General features: G+C 51.5%; 1 protein-coding gene and 2 non-coding genes across 3 annotated transcripts; 1 reads left to right on the plus strand and 2 right to left on the minus strand.

Moving 5' to 3' along the window:
* Positions 1-5,430: 5,430 nt before the first annotated feature.
* NCU14127 lies at positions 5,431-6,189 on the minus strand. The gene has a single exon (XR_897869.1). It is a non-coding gene; the product is annotated as a ncrg154 (non-coding RNA).
* A 2,986-nt stretch (positions 6,190-9,175) lies between these two features.
* Positions 9,176-9,770, minus strand: NCU08777 (hypothetical protein; the record flags this gene model as incomplete). Its single annotated transcript, XM_951005.1, has 3 exons — positions 9,176-9,336; positions 9,497-9,529; positions 9,629-9,770. The coding sequence occupies 3 exons, from the start codon at positions 9,768-9,770 to the stop codon at positions 9,176-9,178; spliced, it is 336 nt and encodes a 111-aa protein (XP_956098.1).
* A 2,135-nt stretch (positions 9,771-11,905) lies between these two features.
* Positions 11,906-12,916, plus strand: NCU14128. The gene is made up of 2 exons (XR_897870.1): positions 11,906-12,050; positions 12,124-12,916. It is a non-coding gene; the product is annotated as a ncrg31 (non-coding RNA).
* The last annotated feature ends 2,659 nt before the right edge of the window (positions 12,917-15,575 follow it).

Consider the following 15,575-nt stretch of genomic DNA (forward strand, 5'->3'; position numbering starts at 1 on the left):
CTACTACTACTACTACTGTACGGCACTGGAGAAGACGAAGCTGGAAGAGAAAAGAAGAGCATGAGAAGAATTACTTAGGAGACTTGAAAAAGTGTTCCGTTTTGATGGCGGCGGCGACGGTTACTCACGGTTGGTTACTGCATCGTTCGCACCTGCGCTTACTGTGACTCTAATTGTGACGGATGCGCCCGGTTTACGATACGTAGTAATAGTACCGGCGTCAATATCCAACATCGGCGGACTAGTTGTTACTACTTTTACTGTTGTCTTGTGAAAAAGTCCTTGTATAGTTGCGTATAATGGAGTTCCGAGTATGAGGAACGTCGGTCGCTTATGTACCGGCGTCGCAGCTGTACCCCGCGGTTGTTCCCCGCCTGGCCGGTCTTACCCCGGACCCCCGGATCAAGACTCCGGGGAAAACCCCGTGTGGCCCCGCGTTCTATACCGGCATTGTGGATGATGCTGGCATCGGTGAGAAGTCGGCGGCTTTTTTGGAGACACGCTGTGGTGTGCGCCGAAAGGGACCGGGACTCTGGGGGGGGGGGGAATCCGTCGGAGCAAATATACGGATGCGGCAGGCGGTATCTTTCGAACATGCACGTCTGACAATTTCAGGTTACCATGTACCAACCCAACGACCGTGTCCACAGTCTGGCCGACTTGTGGCCGGCGCGAGCCCTCGCCAGCAACATCGGGGACAGACCGGGGGAAGCGCGGGGACCAGACGGGGTTGCAATTTGCGGCCCAACGGCGTGGACATGCGGGGGCGGCGGCCAAGCACGGGGTACACTCTGCGGGAAGACGGGACGGGCGGCTCCCGGACCCATAAAAACGCCGTGAACAAGTCCGACCCCGCGATTCCGCAAAACCAAAACACCTACCCCCCCGGCCGGCGTATGTACATATATAAATAAAAGAAAAGTGAGTTCCCCGCAACATGCAATGCAATGTCGTTTGTGATGAAGGATTTTCTCTTACAGCCGTTCTGAGTGGTTCGGCATTCCGGGGTTGGAAATGCGGGCGGCACGACTTGAAAAAAACTAATAAAAAAAGAAATAAAAAAAATGACAGACTCTTGTTGACAACTCATCTCACTACCGTTTTGATAAAATGTGTTGCCGATTGACGTTGCTGGTGGTTCGCATGGCAATCGATCAGCACTTTCCTGATTGTCGGTCTCCACGACATTGTGATTTTTTTTTTTTTCGTTGTTTTGTTTTTAGCAATCTCAGCCTCGTACCGCATTCCATCCTACATACACTACATCCTATGACAAAGCAGAGAAATGAAGGCATATCCACACACGATGCCAATCTGGATCGCTCGATTGTTTCTGGGAGATCTAACTCGGTGAAAGGTATTTCCTGTTCCTGGCTAATTCCAGCATGTCTTCTTTCGCCGGCACGGTATTGGCTCGTTCCTGGCTGCGTGTTCCTGGATTCAGTTTGGACCTGGAAACATGGCGTGACCACGAGTTTAGCCAAAATAGGACTTGGTGGAGTCCGTGTTGTTGTTGTTGTTGTCCCTTTGGCGGCCTTGTTGGAGATTGAAGAGCTCTCCTTTCTTTGGCTGTCTGTACGTTGAGGAGCGAGCATTGGACATTTTGATCTTCGAGCTGTCTCTTTCGTTTTCATCCAGTGCTTGTTGTCCTCGCAGCTCGGAGAGTGCATATCCCGGCGCGCAGCATCTCCAACTTTTTTATTTCCCTCTCATTCTCCAAGAGGTCACCATTTGGAGTGTAATGACGTAGGGCTATGTTTCAAAGCTGACCTTGCAATCGGCGTTTTTGGTGAGCAATCGTGGCACGTCCGGGATGGTTGGCCTGACCCTTGTGGATTGGCAATGGCTCAGCCGCTAGCACTGACTGGGATTAGGAAAGAAAGAAAAGAGAGACCAAAGATAAGGTAACGAAAGCAGGCTAGCGCAGGCCAGCGGAGATAAGCAGGGCTCCACATGCTATCCATTGGCTGGGTCGGGTTCTAGCGGCAGGCAGGCGGGGGGCTCAAAGAGGGTGGAGAAGGACGAAAGAGCGCTAAGAGCTACAGTACCCCACTCTCTCCGCTGTTCCTTGCCAAGCAGTCGTGCCAAGCGGCCTGGGCCCCAAAAAGTGACTGCAGGAAAAAGCGGTTCCTCTCAGGCCCGGTCCCTGCTGTGCATCCCCTCCCGCCCTTGACTGCAGTGGGTGATTATCTAATAGCGGTGGATTTTGTGGTATCAGGTATCCGGAAGACAAGATGAGACGTACCTCCCACCACCTGGTGGGCAAGTCGTCGCTCTTGGCGCCAAGTTGCAAAGTCACTCCTTTTTGGATGCTTCTTCCTAACTTTACGAATAGGAACTGCAACGAAATGCTGATTAAACCAGTAAACGCAGCGCGCCCAATAGCCGGCTTTTTGGGTAAAAAGCTCTATATCGGGTTGTAGTAAGGTTAATACAGCGGCCGGAAAAGAAGGAGTTGGGACTTGGGGTTTTTGCTTGAGCGTGTGGAGTTCCGTTGGTGGACTCAAAAGGTACGTCCCATCTTGTCTTCCGGATATGCACTCCCGATTTTGTCGCGAGTGGTGTGGTTTTCGGTTTTCGAACTCGAACCACTCCAGTGCAGCTCATGGAAGTTGCTGATTCTCTCGTGTTTTTCAGTTCATCCCGATATTGAAGAGTGTTCATGATACTATCTGACTCTCTTTTCATTGTCAGCTTACTGCGTACTACATACCTAGTAGTACTCAAGCTGTCGGGCTGGAGACAAACTCTTACAAAGTTCGTCGGAAAGAGAGATACGCTCGATACGGTAGCCGGGCGGCACGGTGGCCGGATGGAAAGAGTCTGTCTGGGAAAGAACCTCCGGTTTTTTTGTCAAGCAAATTTCCTTTGTGGTGTTGATCGACAGTCAGACAGCCCATTTTTTGTGTGTGGCTTCGAAAAAAAACTCAATAGCCAATGAGAAGCCATGGAAAGGCCGCGGCTGCCCAATCGTATTTGCTCACATTCCTCCTTTCTCCTCTTTTTTTTTTTTTTTCCCCCTTCCAGACGGGCTTGTTGCTTGCTGCGACGGAGTTGCTGTGGTCGCCGCCGTCGAACCAGTCGTCACAACAAAAAGACCGGGAACGGAAGAGTGGCATGCCATAAGCCCCCTGATCGTAGCCGGACTTTATCGAGTCCACCACTGTCAAGGTGAATCAAGGTGAAGATGGACAGTGTGTCCACGACGACGACGAGGGAAGGCTGTCAACATGAACATTGATCGAGTCGGCGTCAATGATACGTACAGTTTGTGAGCACTGTCTTACCGTTCAGGCTGCGACGGTGAATAGCTGGACAGTCTGACGGTCAAGATCACCTCGCTTTCTCAGCCGCCAGCCGCCAAGCTGCCCAGGTCGACAAGATTGGCAGCTGCCGACATTAGGTACTTCAGTCTTTAGTGTAGGAGATCCGTCTCGCCAGTTGATCTCCCGCTTTTTATCAACCAGACTGCCAAACCTTATCTCAAGGTCAACGCTTATCAATTGGATCGGTTATTTCAGTTGGATGTGTGACTCCGCTTGGAAACATCGACTGATACCTACCTACACACCAGCAACCTCCATGTCGAGGAGAATTCCGCATAACCATGATCGCATGAGATCCTCATTTGATATACATCATTTGATATGCAATTCGTCCCCGCATCAGTAAAGAAGAAGAAATAGAAAAAAGCGTGGGGTCACCCCGCGGTTTGTGCTCGCGAATCTCGATCGAATGTGCATATCAAAAGTTGGAGAAAAAGTGGTGGTTGTGGCTTGGTGCAGGTTCGCAGGCGTTCCAGACCAGGTGATCTTCACTGGTCCAGCAGAAAGGAGGAGACGGCAGCTGGCAGTGTATATGACGAAGTACATATTCCATTGGAAGACGGAAGACGGCAATCACCGCGACTACGAGCTTCTCTCCTTCTCTGGGTCGAGTTGTTGAATGGTTCGGCGTGGGGTTTTCCCAACTCTCGTTCCATTGGATGGGAAGGATCTTGATGCTGACAGGGAGGACGGACTGTCCAAAAATACCATGCCCGTTCCAACATTAAACGACGATATGCCAATGTTGGAAAAATATCGACAACGTTCCAAGTTTGAGCCAATTGCCATGGTCACGCTCAATCCTTCCCAACCCCACGCTTGTCCTCCCACGCTCTCTCCCACGCCGCCCGCCGTTTGCAAAGACGGCACAGCGTCTGTTGAAACTATGTACGTACATCGGTCAAGGTCAAGGGAGGTCAGCATTGCCGCAGACTGTGTCACCACAAGGTGAGCAATTGTTGGCCAAAAGTCGCTTTTGCTTCATCCTGCTAGCAACCTATGGGAGCAACCGGAAGCCACCTTCCAGTTCAATTTGGAATGGGACGGTTTCGGCTCCTGGTTGACTGGTTGACTGGCTGGCTGGCTGGCTGGCTGGCTGGCTTGTCCTGGTCCTGGTCTCTCTTCGCTACCAGCCGCTTCTCGACTGTCTCTCGTCTGTTCAGCAAACTTCTCATCCCAGCATCCAATGAGACGCCATAGGCCATTCAAGCCAGGTAGGTAGAGCAAGCCGGGCTGACTGGTCGACTTCCAGCTCGCAGCTACCCCTACCTCCCAGTCAAGCCAGCCTTTACGACACAGGCCGGATACGGATATTGGTGTGGTAGGTGAAAGTTTTGAAGCAGGTAGAGGTAGGAAAGCAAAAGGCGGTGAATTACCGTGGTGAAGGTAAAAAAGTATCACACCACTTCACAGGCTGGCAACTCACTCGTGACTTTCTCCCTTGGAGTGCAAGTTCATGCGGTCGTCGGATTCAAAATGGAGCCTCAATAGGGGAAATGGGTGAAGGCAGCGGCGGCAGCACACATGATGCGTGTTTCTTCTTCTTCCCCTCTTCACCAGGTCGGAGGCTTTGGTTTGACTGGGTATGCCTGCTCAATGCATACGCGCCCACTGACTGCGACTCGATCCTCGCTCTGTCCATTGCTAGAAGTTCATGAGAGAACCACAGAGAGCTTACGGACCACCTGCTGCCTACCGTTAGATACCACCATGATGTAGAGTAGACCTTAACGGAAGAGGAAGAACGGTCCTGTTGCCAGCATCCGTACATGTACTAGTGTGGTGAAGTAGAGGAACTTGATGAAGCTGCTGGGAACGGCACACTGTATACATGTCTGGTTCCGTTTGGTGGTGCCTGCGGTACGACATCTCACCTCGCTAGCGATCTTCGAGCGGCGACTTTTGCTTCGCCGTATTCTCCCAAAGAGGAAGGAACTGGCTTCGTATATCACCAACATGATGCCTCGTGGCAGTGTAAACGAGTTGATGGGCGTTTAGTGTCCCAAGACGCCTTCTTCCAAGGGATATTTGTCGCCATCGACACCGCTGAACTTAGCATTTCCGACGTCTTTACAGAGTTGCTGGACAAAAGTGCGCAACATGACTTTAGTTGTTGCTACGTTCCAGCCAGAGTTGCCTCCCTCGAGTCTGTCTATTATCTGCCCGTTACATCGGCCTCCATTGCTTACCCTTCAGCGAGTCGGTTCCACGGCGTCATGACACTTCAGTCTTGCTTCAAGCTCGCGTGTCTCGAGAAAATTTTCGCCTCAGGAAGAGCACTCTAGGCAGTGCTCACCCGGCTGTGGACCAACTGCATCACAAAACGGATCATGGCAGATGAGTTGCTATGGGTTATTGGATCACGACATTCTCGTGGGACGTCAGATGGCTTTCGAAAAGGGCGTATCGCTGATGAGGTGGCGGCCATGACACTGGGCAATGGAAAAAAAGATCCAAGCGTGATGTAGGTGGCCTTAAAGGAACCGAAGTCAGTCGATTGAGGCAGAGACCGAGAACGAACCTCGACAATTCAGTCCAGCCAGTCCGAGCCTTGAAAGTTCCGGGGGCGGGAGATGTGCGTATGGATGGGGATGATGATGATGATGATGATGATGACGAGGCGAGCATGAACACTCTGGGGAAAAGTCTGGGGTATGGGGACGATGAGAGGCAAACAGGATGGACTGGACAGAAACACTGCTCAAAAGGCCGCCTTGCATGAAGTCTGAGGCCCCAATGGTCCTATGAGGGCATTGTTGATTTCGTGATGATAATGTTATTTGGTGGTGGTGGTGGTAGAAGTAGTGGTGGTGTCATCATCATACGGCGTCGCAACTGCAGCGATGAAGTACCATGAATGCTTTCGTTCGTCAACTAAGTTTGACACTGACTGACTGAAATCAGATTGCAGTGCATTGATGTTCGTTACCTATTCCCTCCCCATCGATGGTGTTTGGCCAGTGAGTACCAACTCCAAAGGCACGGCGGGCAGTCACGGGCGATGGTGGTGGTGGTTGCCTTCAGTTAAGTGTTGTGGTGGTCAAACGGGGACACTCAAACGCGGGAAGCACGACCGGTGAGGCAACCGACACGCAGCGGAATACTTGCCTCTACTGACTGCTAAGGGCTCAACCCTTTCACCGGTCGCCGCAGGACGAAATCTCCGCACGCAACAATTGTGAGCTTTTCGGAAGATCTCCCTCCAGATTCCTCCAAATTCCTCCAAATTCCTCCAAATTCAACGGATGAGGAAACCACACCCGACGCAACAAGTGAACGCCGCACCCCGACCGACCGAACGACCAACCAACCGACCGGTTACGACGCGACACCCGACACCCGACAGAGCACCCGACCCTTTTGAAGGCTTGAACAATGACCGACCGAGCCGTTACCGTTAGCATCCCCATCTTGAGTGTCGCAAAGGATGTCGAGGACCAGAGAGACAGAGAAAGAGGGGGGGATACCAACACTTGGCGAAGCTGGGCTAGAAAGCGCTCGAAACCACCCCCATCACCTTCCCCCCCCTTTTTGAGTGACAGTCCACAGCACGGCAACAAGACAGAGAGAGCGTTATCCGTCACTATCTGACAGATGGGTAACAGTCTCCACGACCGAAGCGTTACGATTGCCCCGCAAAGTGGCTTTTACTGCTACTCTCTCGCTGCCACTGCTGCTCTCCTCGCTCCTGCTGCACAACGTTACACGGCCGCAGGCTGATATGAGGTCTCGATAGACGAGACGCCCCTTCAAACTTGGCAAAGCTGGAGTCTGGAGCAGTAGTGGACAGAGTCGACATACTCACGACATCTGTGTCTGTGCCGTAAGCGAGTCACTCAAACACAATACCACACAATACAACACGACACAACACCACACAACACACGACGCCGCCAGTATTACGTCGGGCGGGACGATCGGTCAACGACGGGAGTTGCAAGTTTGTGGGGTTGTGGAGGGGGACAGCTGTAGGTAATCAGCCAACCTCATCTCCACGGAAAACACAAGCCATTAATGGATGGCACAGGAAACACTCGACATGGATGGACAATGCGGGACCCTCTGTGCATCAGGTCGTCCAGAAAAAGATCAGGGTCAAGGATGGAAACAGGTTTCTCTCTCGCCGCCAGCCCACCTCCAGTCGCCGTACGAAAGGTCAGCAAGCAGAAATCTGGGGAAGATAGTTGCTGCTGACTGGTGTTTACCTGACCCATCTTGCCCCCAGTTTCTTCCAGGTTGTCCTGCAGCGGTTGCTTGCGATCTACAGTTTTGCCTGCCCCTTTTCGATGGGTCGACGGTCAGTTTCAAGAATTCCGACCCTGTTCATCTGGGTCGATAATGATGTGATTCGAGTTCGTTGACGAAAACGCTCACCACGCGCCTCTCTGCATCTTGACCCGCTTTATCCTCAGGGGGCACGGGGTTGGTCGTGGATTTCCAAGGTGATGGAAACTTGCCTTATCTCACGCTCAAGACCGTCATGTCTCTTTCCGACGACGGCGTCGACGGCACACCGCTTGCCGCTATCGCTCGGTCAAGGGTCGTTTTCAGCTTTCAGGATGCGGTATCCGATGCCTTGGTCGCCGCCGTTCCCCTTATTTTTCCGTCACGCACTGACTGTCCGTTCATCAGTCATTTCTCCAAAGTTCCAAGTCCAGACTCCAGAGTGTAGTCGCCTTTGCAGTGCTTGCGGTTATGGGTGTCGGACCCGTACGCGGCGTTGCAACATTGCAACATTGTGCGCCCCACTATAAACACCACCACCGCCATCACCAAAAGACGGACGCTACCAATTGCCCGCGACATGTCAAACTCGCTCGTCTTGGACGAATCGCAATGGAGGATGCCACCCACTCCCTTCCTGTTGGGGGTCATGTACAAGGGCATTACAGTAACCCCCTATTCCCGTCAGCGCTTGTCGACAGATTGTGAGTAAAGACCTTTTTTTTATTTTTTTTTATTTTGACAAGTGCTGCACGTCAGTCCTTTAGGCAGGAGGTAAGGGTCGTTGGCGGCATCGGTGGCGGCTTGGTCAAGAAAAGTTACTCGACCGTCCATCCAAATGAATGGATGGTTGCCTTCTTTTCGCCCATTCCCAACGCAACGTTTTGAGGCCATGTCTTGCCAAGAGGAAATAGTTCTTCACCAAACTCCGGCGCTACGCCAGTCAACGGAGGCAGATTTCAAGACCACCACCATAACTTCTATCACCACTACCGGGGATGGGACCGTTTGGTTACCAACAACGGAGAACGGATCACTTAGCGACATGAAGCTGTTTTGCGCTAACTTGCAGGTCCACTTGGGACGCAACTTCGGCCGGGTAAGGTCCAAAGGGGTCCGGTCTGGAATATCCAGAGGGACCCCGCACGGCCCGATGCTAGAGTCTCCGTTGGTCTGGAGCCCAGAGAATCAATGGAGCCTGCCGTTGGGGCGCTTTTGTTATGTACCCCCTTGAGAGGCTCTTGTTCTTTTCTCTTTTGGACCCAGCAGTTGGGCGCCAACCCACTTCGTACTGCGAAGTATGTAAGAACAACCTCTGAAATGGCCAATGGTCGATAACAGAGGACCCTTCTTGGTGGATTGTATGAGACACGTCAACTGGCCGTTTATTGACTACTGAAACCGCCTACAAGGACATGGTATGTTAGGAAATCTATGGTACTCCCCAAGTTTGACATTTCCTGGTGGTGGAGGAGTGAACCGAACAATGACCGTTTCGAGATCCGTTCAGGAAGTCCACGTCCCATTTTACCATCTGCAGCAGAGGCATGTGTACAAAGAGATTGGACTTCCGTCTACGATACCGCTGATAATACTGTAGCAGTGTAGATCCAGAGGGAAGCTCTTCAAGGCTCAAGCCCAGGCTTGTAAGGCGACACCATCACGCCACCCTTGACCCGCTGTGACGAATACACCTCTAGGTCCCTTCGCTTCCGTCGCTTCCATCCAGCGTCTTGGGCGTGTGGCCATGCTCCTGAAATCGACGAGTTACAGGGCATGACGGCCGCTAGATAGGGCATGTTGTTATAGACTTAGTGGGCGCTATCGCAAGCCAGGGCATGGCGTCCCACCTCCACTGCCCTGCCTGCACATCAATCGCCGGCTTGGCATGGAATTTGATATGTATCAATTTCTTCATGTTACACTCCGGCAAGTCCTTGACTCACAATCACCAGCATCACCAACAGCAGTCACCATTTCTAGAACCTCGTACGGCTATCCGAGTTCGGCTCACAAGAAGCGTCATGACTCGCAGTTGCTATCACTATCAGCTATGTCTCACATGGAGTTGAACGAACCCCTCTCGCTAGAAGTTCTGGTAGCTACCCCTCCCTGTCCGCGCTTCTCGCGAGAGAGCCGCTGTTTCTGATTCTGATCAATCACATAGCTTCCTTTTTCACTGGCAGGTTGACAGTGAGAGAAGGGGTCGCAATCTCGCATCTCACATTGCGAAACGCCATGCTATGCCCATGGCCCAAGACGCCTAGCAAGAAAGTCCGGATGAAATGGAACTGAACTGATAACGACCCGAAGATTGAACAAGATTCCTTCCTTTCTGAGACTGACAAGAGATGAACTAACCAATCGCTGCCTAGATTTGAAGCTCGGAGAGATAACCTGGTGGCTGATGCTTGGGCTGCTGCTAGTCCTGCTGTATCACTGCATAACATGGCTTACTGGCCTGCCTAACCGCGAGCATGGGGCGTGGTCATGAGCATGGTTTTTGCAGTAGCGAGAAAGAGGAGAGGCATGAAGCAGCCATCGCGGGCATGCAAGAAATTCGAACTGCAGCAGGCGGAAAGTTTTCATCATCAGAGCATCAGTTGCAAGATGGATATCGATCTTCGGTTTGGTTGACCCTGGCCTCAACCGCGGGTAGCGAGCTCCGCAACGGAAACGCATGGTGATCATGATGATGACCATGACCAGGAAGCCTTGTCTTTTACTCCACGTCTTTTGCATGTGCGATGGTAAGACGCTTGGGAGGAATGTACGAGACTGCAAATGCAAGCGAGTTCGGAACGGCCGGCGCCAGATCATTGCATCCTGGATGAAGCTGAAGATGAGAGGCCATTCCGACTCGTGGCCTGCCCAGCTTCGCTCCCCACCATCGATCCGACTGACATAACATGACATGACATGACATCCACGGAGATCCGAGCGAGTGCTCGGTTTTAGTTCTTGCTTCAACACTGCAACGGCCCAAGATGAACTTTGAACTCGTCATTGACCTCAGCCGCCTTAGCTTGGCTGGGCCTCAACTTGCACAAATCAGATCATTGGAGTCAATACATCGCCAACTTGCGTTCGACTTCTCCGTATGGTCTCTTTCGTATGGCAGTCTGGACCATAGTCTATATTGCCCATGCATGAACAAGGCGCAATTCGCCTTATGTCGTCTAGGTCTTGGGAGACGAGGGAAATTTGGCAGCTTCTGGGTCTCCTGCTACCTGACCTGCGTTCATGGCCTTTGACCGGTCGCTGCCAAGTGGATGAGGGGGGTTTACACAGGGTTGCGGTCGTCAAGTTGTGTAACCATGCTCAATGAGCCGGTCAGGGCCAGGTTGATGGGGTAGCGTAGGGTGGAAATATCCAGAACCCCAGAAGCTGCGATGGGGTTGTGAATCGTCTGTGCTGTCACCGGCAAAATATCTCTCTTGGCCTTGCTTGACACTTCCTTTTCTTGCGCGGACAAGACCAAACGCTGAACAGCCACTAAGGTCTACAATCAATTTCTTCCGTCAGTCGGTAGCACTCGCCTCTTGAACTGGACAGCAAAGGGTCCCGGTCCATCCATCCCCCAATCTCTTCAATCTCATCTCATCTCGTTCATCCTGTGTTTGGCCCGTCTCCGTATTCGGGATGGCAGATACAGCAGCACCAAAAGGTCCAATTCGGCTCATACCGTGCCATCCCTCACTCCCGCCGTCACTCGCGAGCTCTAGCGAGAGGCATAGTGAGCGGAGATCAAGTCATGTGTAGGTAGGAGGGTCTTATCTACCTTGATGGCTCATACCACACCTTCATGTAACGCTGATGGACGGACATAACCCTTTGATGCTTACTACTGTCTTCCGGATGTCACCAATGTTCCGGCGTGTATCATATCATCAAAGCGGACATTGTCTGCCCCGCTCACACCACACATGCTCACAACAATCCTGCCTCACAACAACAAAAATCTGTTATATCAAGAAGAATTAAATCAACCTGGACCAGCAGCCGTAGCGACAACTGGAAGCAGCCACGGTAGCCGCCACAGGCAACCAGACCCCCTCGACATTGAAATCCCCACTATTTGTGGTTTTTCTGTTATCTCCGTGCAACACACCATCTTACTGTGTCCGGAAGGCGCTAATGCGGGGTGTGCCACACCTAAACACAAGCACTGCACGTTCGAGGCACACGTTTTTATGTACGAGCATATGTGTGGAAGACGCATCTTGGTTGGTGTATTGGGTGGAGGATTTGGTGGATGGCGGATGTCACCCTACGACATGTTTGGTTCTGGTGCCACTTTGAGGCCAGGAGTTCTTCTTGTCCAGTTAATCAGTTCGCCGCCAACAGGTGCAACAGTTTGAGAGCCGACCCTACCTACCTAACCGCCATAATGGAGGGCACGAAATTGGGATGACATCCGGGAACTAAGAGAGAAGTGAGACTTGCGATCCGTTCCGGTTCCATTGTCATCCAAACAACCACCGCGAGTATTACCATAACGTAAAAAGACCGGCTGCTTCCAAGTATGTAACTTCGTTTGGAGCGGCAACAGCTAATCCATCTGCAAGCTCAGGTCCGAAACGGAGAAATTTGATAGACAACCATTCAATCGCCTCACTTCCCTCCAAAAAAGACATATAACCCGCCATCTACACACCCTCATCTCCCTTGGTCTGTCTATCAGGGCTTCAGATCATGCACCTCATCACCGAAGCGGTTCCCGCAAGACGCAGGACGCGGACCCGGACGAGATCTTGGGCCCTTGAGCTAGAGGTACAATCGCCAGGTGAGGTCAACAGTGTCCAGGCTCGTGACTTTCCCCTCATCAGTCCCTGACGTGGGGTGGAACTGCTTGTCCGGAAGACTGACTGGGTGCGGGGCTGTGTCATGTGCTTTCTTCGACATCTCAACACATCCTCTTACTAAACCCGTGCTTGGACTCGTGATTGATCACTTGGACATCTTTGGACTTGGGGGTCCTCCTCCGAGTGAGGAGAAGGAGGGAGGTTCATGCGGGCTGAAGAAAATCGAGGCAGACGAGGTGGTGGAGAGATGGAGAGATAGAGTGGTTCGAATTGGGTCTTGGCGTCAGAGCGGCTTCAGCCTCGGAAGAGTAGAGGTAATTAAGGGCGGGGGCTATGAGGCCGTTGGGACCGACGGTGTTGAGTGGTGATGAACGTCTGGAGAAATAGGGAACTGGGGCGGCCAGGTGGGTTGATGGTAGAGGTGCCTACCTCTAGGTAGGTTGATGAGGTAAGAGTCTGGAGACTTCATACCTACCTAGGCATTGAAGCAACCAGAGCCCTCGAGCACTTGCCGTCAATGCATCTCTATACTAATTGTAAGTTTGTTTGCATCCTATCAAACTTGTGTCACCCATCATCACCTGAAGTTGGGTAGGAATCTCGTTATATCATGGTGTTGTGGCGAATTTGACACGTCAAGCCCGAAACCGTGAAAGACTCCCAAGCGGCGGTCCTGAATGCTGATTGATGAGCATTCCACACGGCACTTATACAAGCTATAGTGCTCAGGTCCTAAACCCCCTTGCGACACACATGGTGAACTATCCGTACGGGCAAGGATCGACGCCGGTGATAACAGATTAAAGGTTTTTTTTGGGGGGGTTGCACGAAGCTCTGGACCAGCTCTTTCAAAGTTGAAAGTCGGCAGATGCCTACCTGCCTCTACATCTACTGATGTAGGCTGAACAAGCTGAACCATCTTGAGATATACTGCTTCAAGTGGTGAGGAGTTGGTGCTTCAGCATTAGAAGACATCGCAGGATGATGACTACCTCAACCTCTGGGCACCGAGTCAAAAATCTGATGCCAGACTGGATCATTCTACACATTTGTAGAGCATTCAGGTCTGGGGTATAGATCGAGACGCTTGACAGCAGAGAATTTTGCTTGGGGACTTGTCGATTATGACTAGGGGGTAGCTGCTCGGATTCCAGGACGTTTGACATGGAGATTTGATGGCTTCTAGCAGAAACTCCATCGAGGCATTTGAGTTGATTTCCGATTTTGAAGACTGCCCATGTAGTCCATTCCGTCTCCCGACCGTCGTTTCCTTCAACGACTGCATAAAACGGATGTATTGAAGATCAATCATCAACTTGCAGAAGTAAATGCCCTGATGTACACAGTCTGCCACCGTTTGAACCAATAGTTGAGGCTCTCTCTGTCCTGCAATGTATACAGTTTTCCGTCTTTAACTGTGTTCAAGCTGGCCTGTAGTCCAGGCTGAATGACTACCTCTACTTCTAGGTCTACACCATCTCAAACCATCAAAAACTGATGTCAGAACCTTCTTCAGCTTCTAACATTCCCTACCATCTCCAGCATCTCAAACGTAATTTTGACAAACGCCAAAACTGTCGTCTAACGTGAATGGACGTGAGTTAACGTCAGCAACGGCAATCTTCGAATATTTCTCTGCAGAATATCAGCCACCATGCAAATCACAGACACCATACACGTTCGTCCCCATAAAAGCCAAATGACAATGACAAAAGCGGAGATCTTGAGGCTCTGAAATGATCTCGATGAGAGCCTCAAGTCGACCGGTGTAGCGTAGTGCAAAAAGGATCGCCATTCGCTGAAATCATAGCACGTCAGCCACAGTCCACAACCCATTGCATTGGCTTTCGGGACCCCCAGCCCCTAGAGACATATTGACTCTACCAGGGACATTCTGTGCAAGCAACCTTGAACGCAGAGACGATCCGGCCACCGGCAGTGCCGATCGCTGAGGGCCAAGATATCAACCACCACACACAACAGGTCAGTGTTGATTCTAGGCCCCTCCCTCCTACGTATCCCTATGATGCAACTATCTGCTTGGTGGTCGACGCCCCCTTGCCAACACGAGCCGCACTACAGCATTGCTACAGCACAACGACGCAGAACGACGTGCAAAAACATGCATCCCTATCCACTTGCGGAGAATGATGGACGGGCATGGTCGGCTTAGAGGGCAGAAGGTTTTTAGTTTGATGCAGAAAGGGTTTACTAGGTACCTCTAGGCTTCTTGGCTGTGTGGTCCAGACATCGAATCGGGTTACACATTGCCAGACGTTGGCGGGTATGGGTGAGTGCAAGCGTTGGTGACGGTATGATGGTGTGCAACTGTGAACATCGATCAATCTTCAACAGGGAAGAGAGCATCACGGGAATCCTCCCCCGTCTCGGCACAGTCTCGTTCTTCTCATTCTTCTCTTCTTGTCCCACATGGAACCATCTCCGCCTGGACTTGCATAAGCTGTACTGCAATTGATTGTCCACAGGCCCTTCCATCTCTTATTGCACAATGCGTCACAACCACCATGCCGGTCTGCTGCACCTCTTACACCACTTACATCTACCAGACGTCCAACAAGGATCCAGACCGGGGCAGAGCACAGGGACGAGGACAAGGGGCTTGTCAATCATTTCATCAGAGATGACACTTTTCATGTTCTATCCCATAAGGTATCCTCTCCCCGTTCGTTGCCTGTTGTTGAACGATCTGCGAGAGAATGCGGAGTCAAAGATCGTCAACATAAGACCCTGACGACGCCCAGCGCGTGTATTGGTGTCGCCGTGCAATGGCACACCATGATATCAAGTCTTATCTGGCCAGACGGGTGTCTACTTCAACACAGCGGTTCCGGAGAACCAACCTAGATACCTAGGTAAGGTAGTTAACGGTCACAAAGAGCACAGTATCTTCACACGTTCTAGCGTTTTCTGGCTATAGAAAATGGATACCTGTAAACATAGAGGTAAGATACATGTAACGCATTATTGAAAATTTTACATCACTTTGTTTACCTACTCGATCCGTCTAGACCTACACTGGCACATATAATACACCAGGCAACAAGGGGATGGGAGTTGTATGCGATCAGCCGTCGGACAGCACCGATTAGTAGCTCGAGAGCTCAAGTGCAATTGCGTACCTACCAGTTGCGCAATAGGAGGTCCTATGGATTTGACTTCATCTATTGTCAACACCTCTTGTTGGAACTTGGAAAGGTAG

Source organism: Neurospora crassa, linkage group III, assembly GCF_000182925.2.
Source record: "Neurospora crassa OR74A linkage group III, whole genome shotgun sequence".
Taxonomy (NCBI): Eukaryota; Fungi; Ascomycota; class Sordariomycetes; order Sordariales; family Sordariaceae; genus Neurospora; species Neurospora crassa.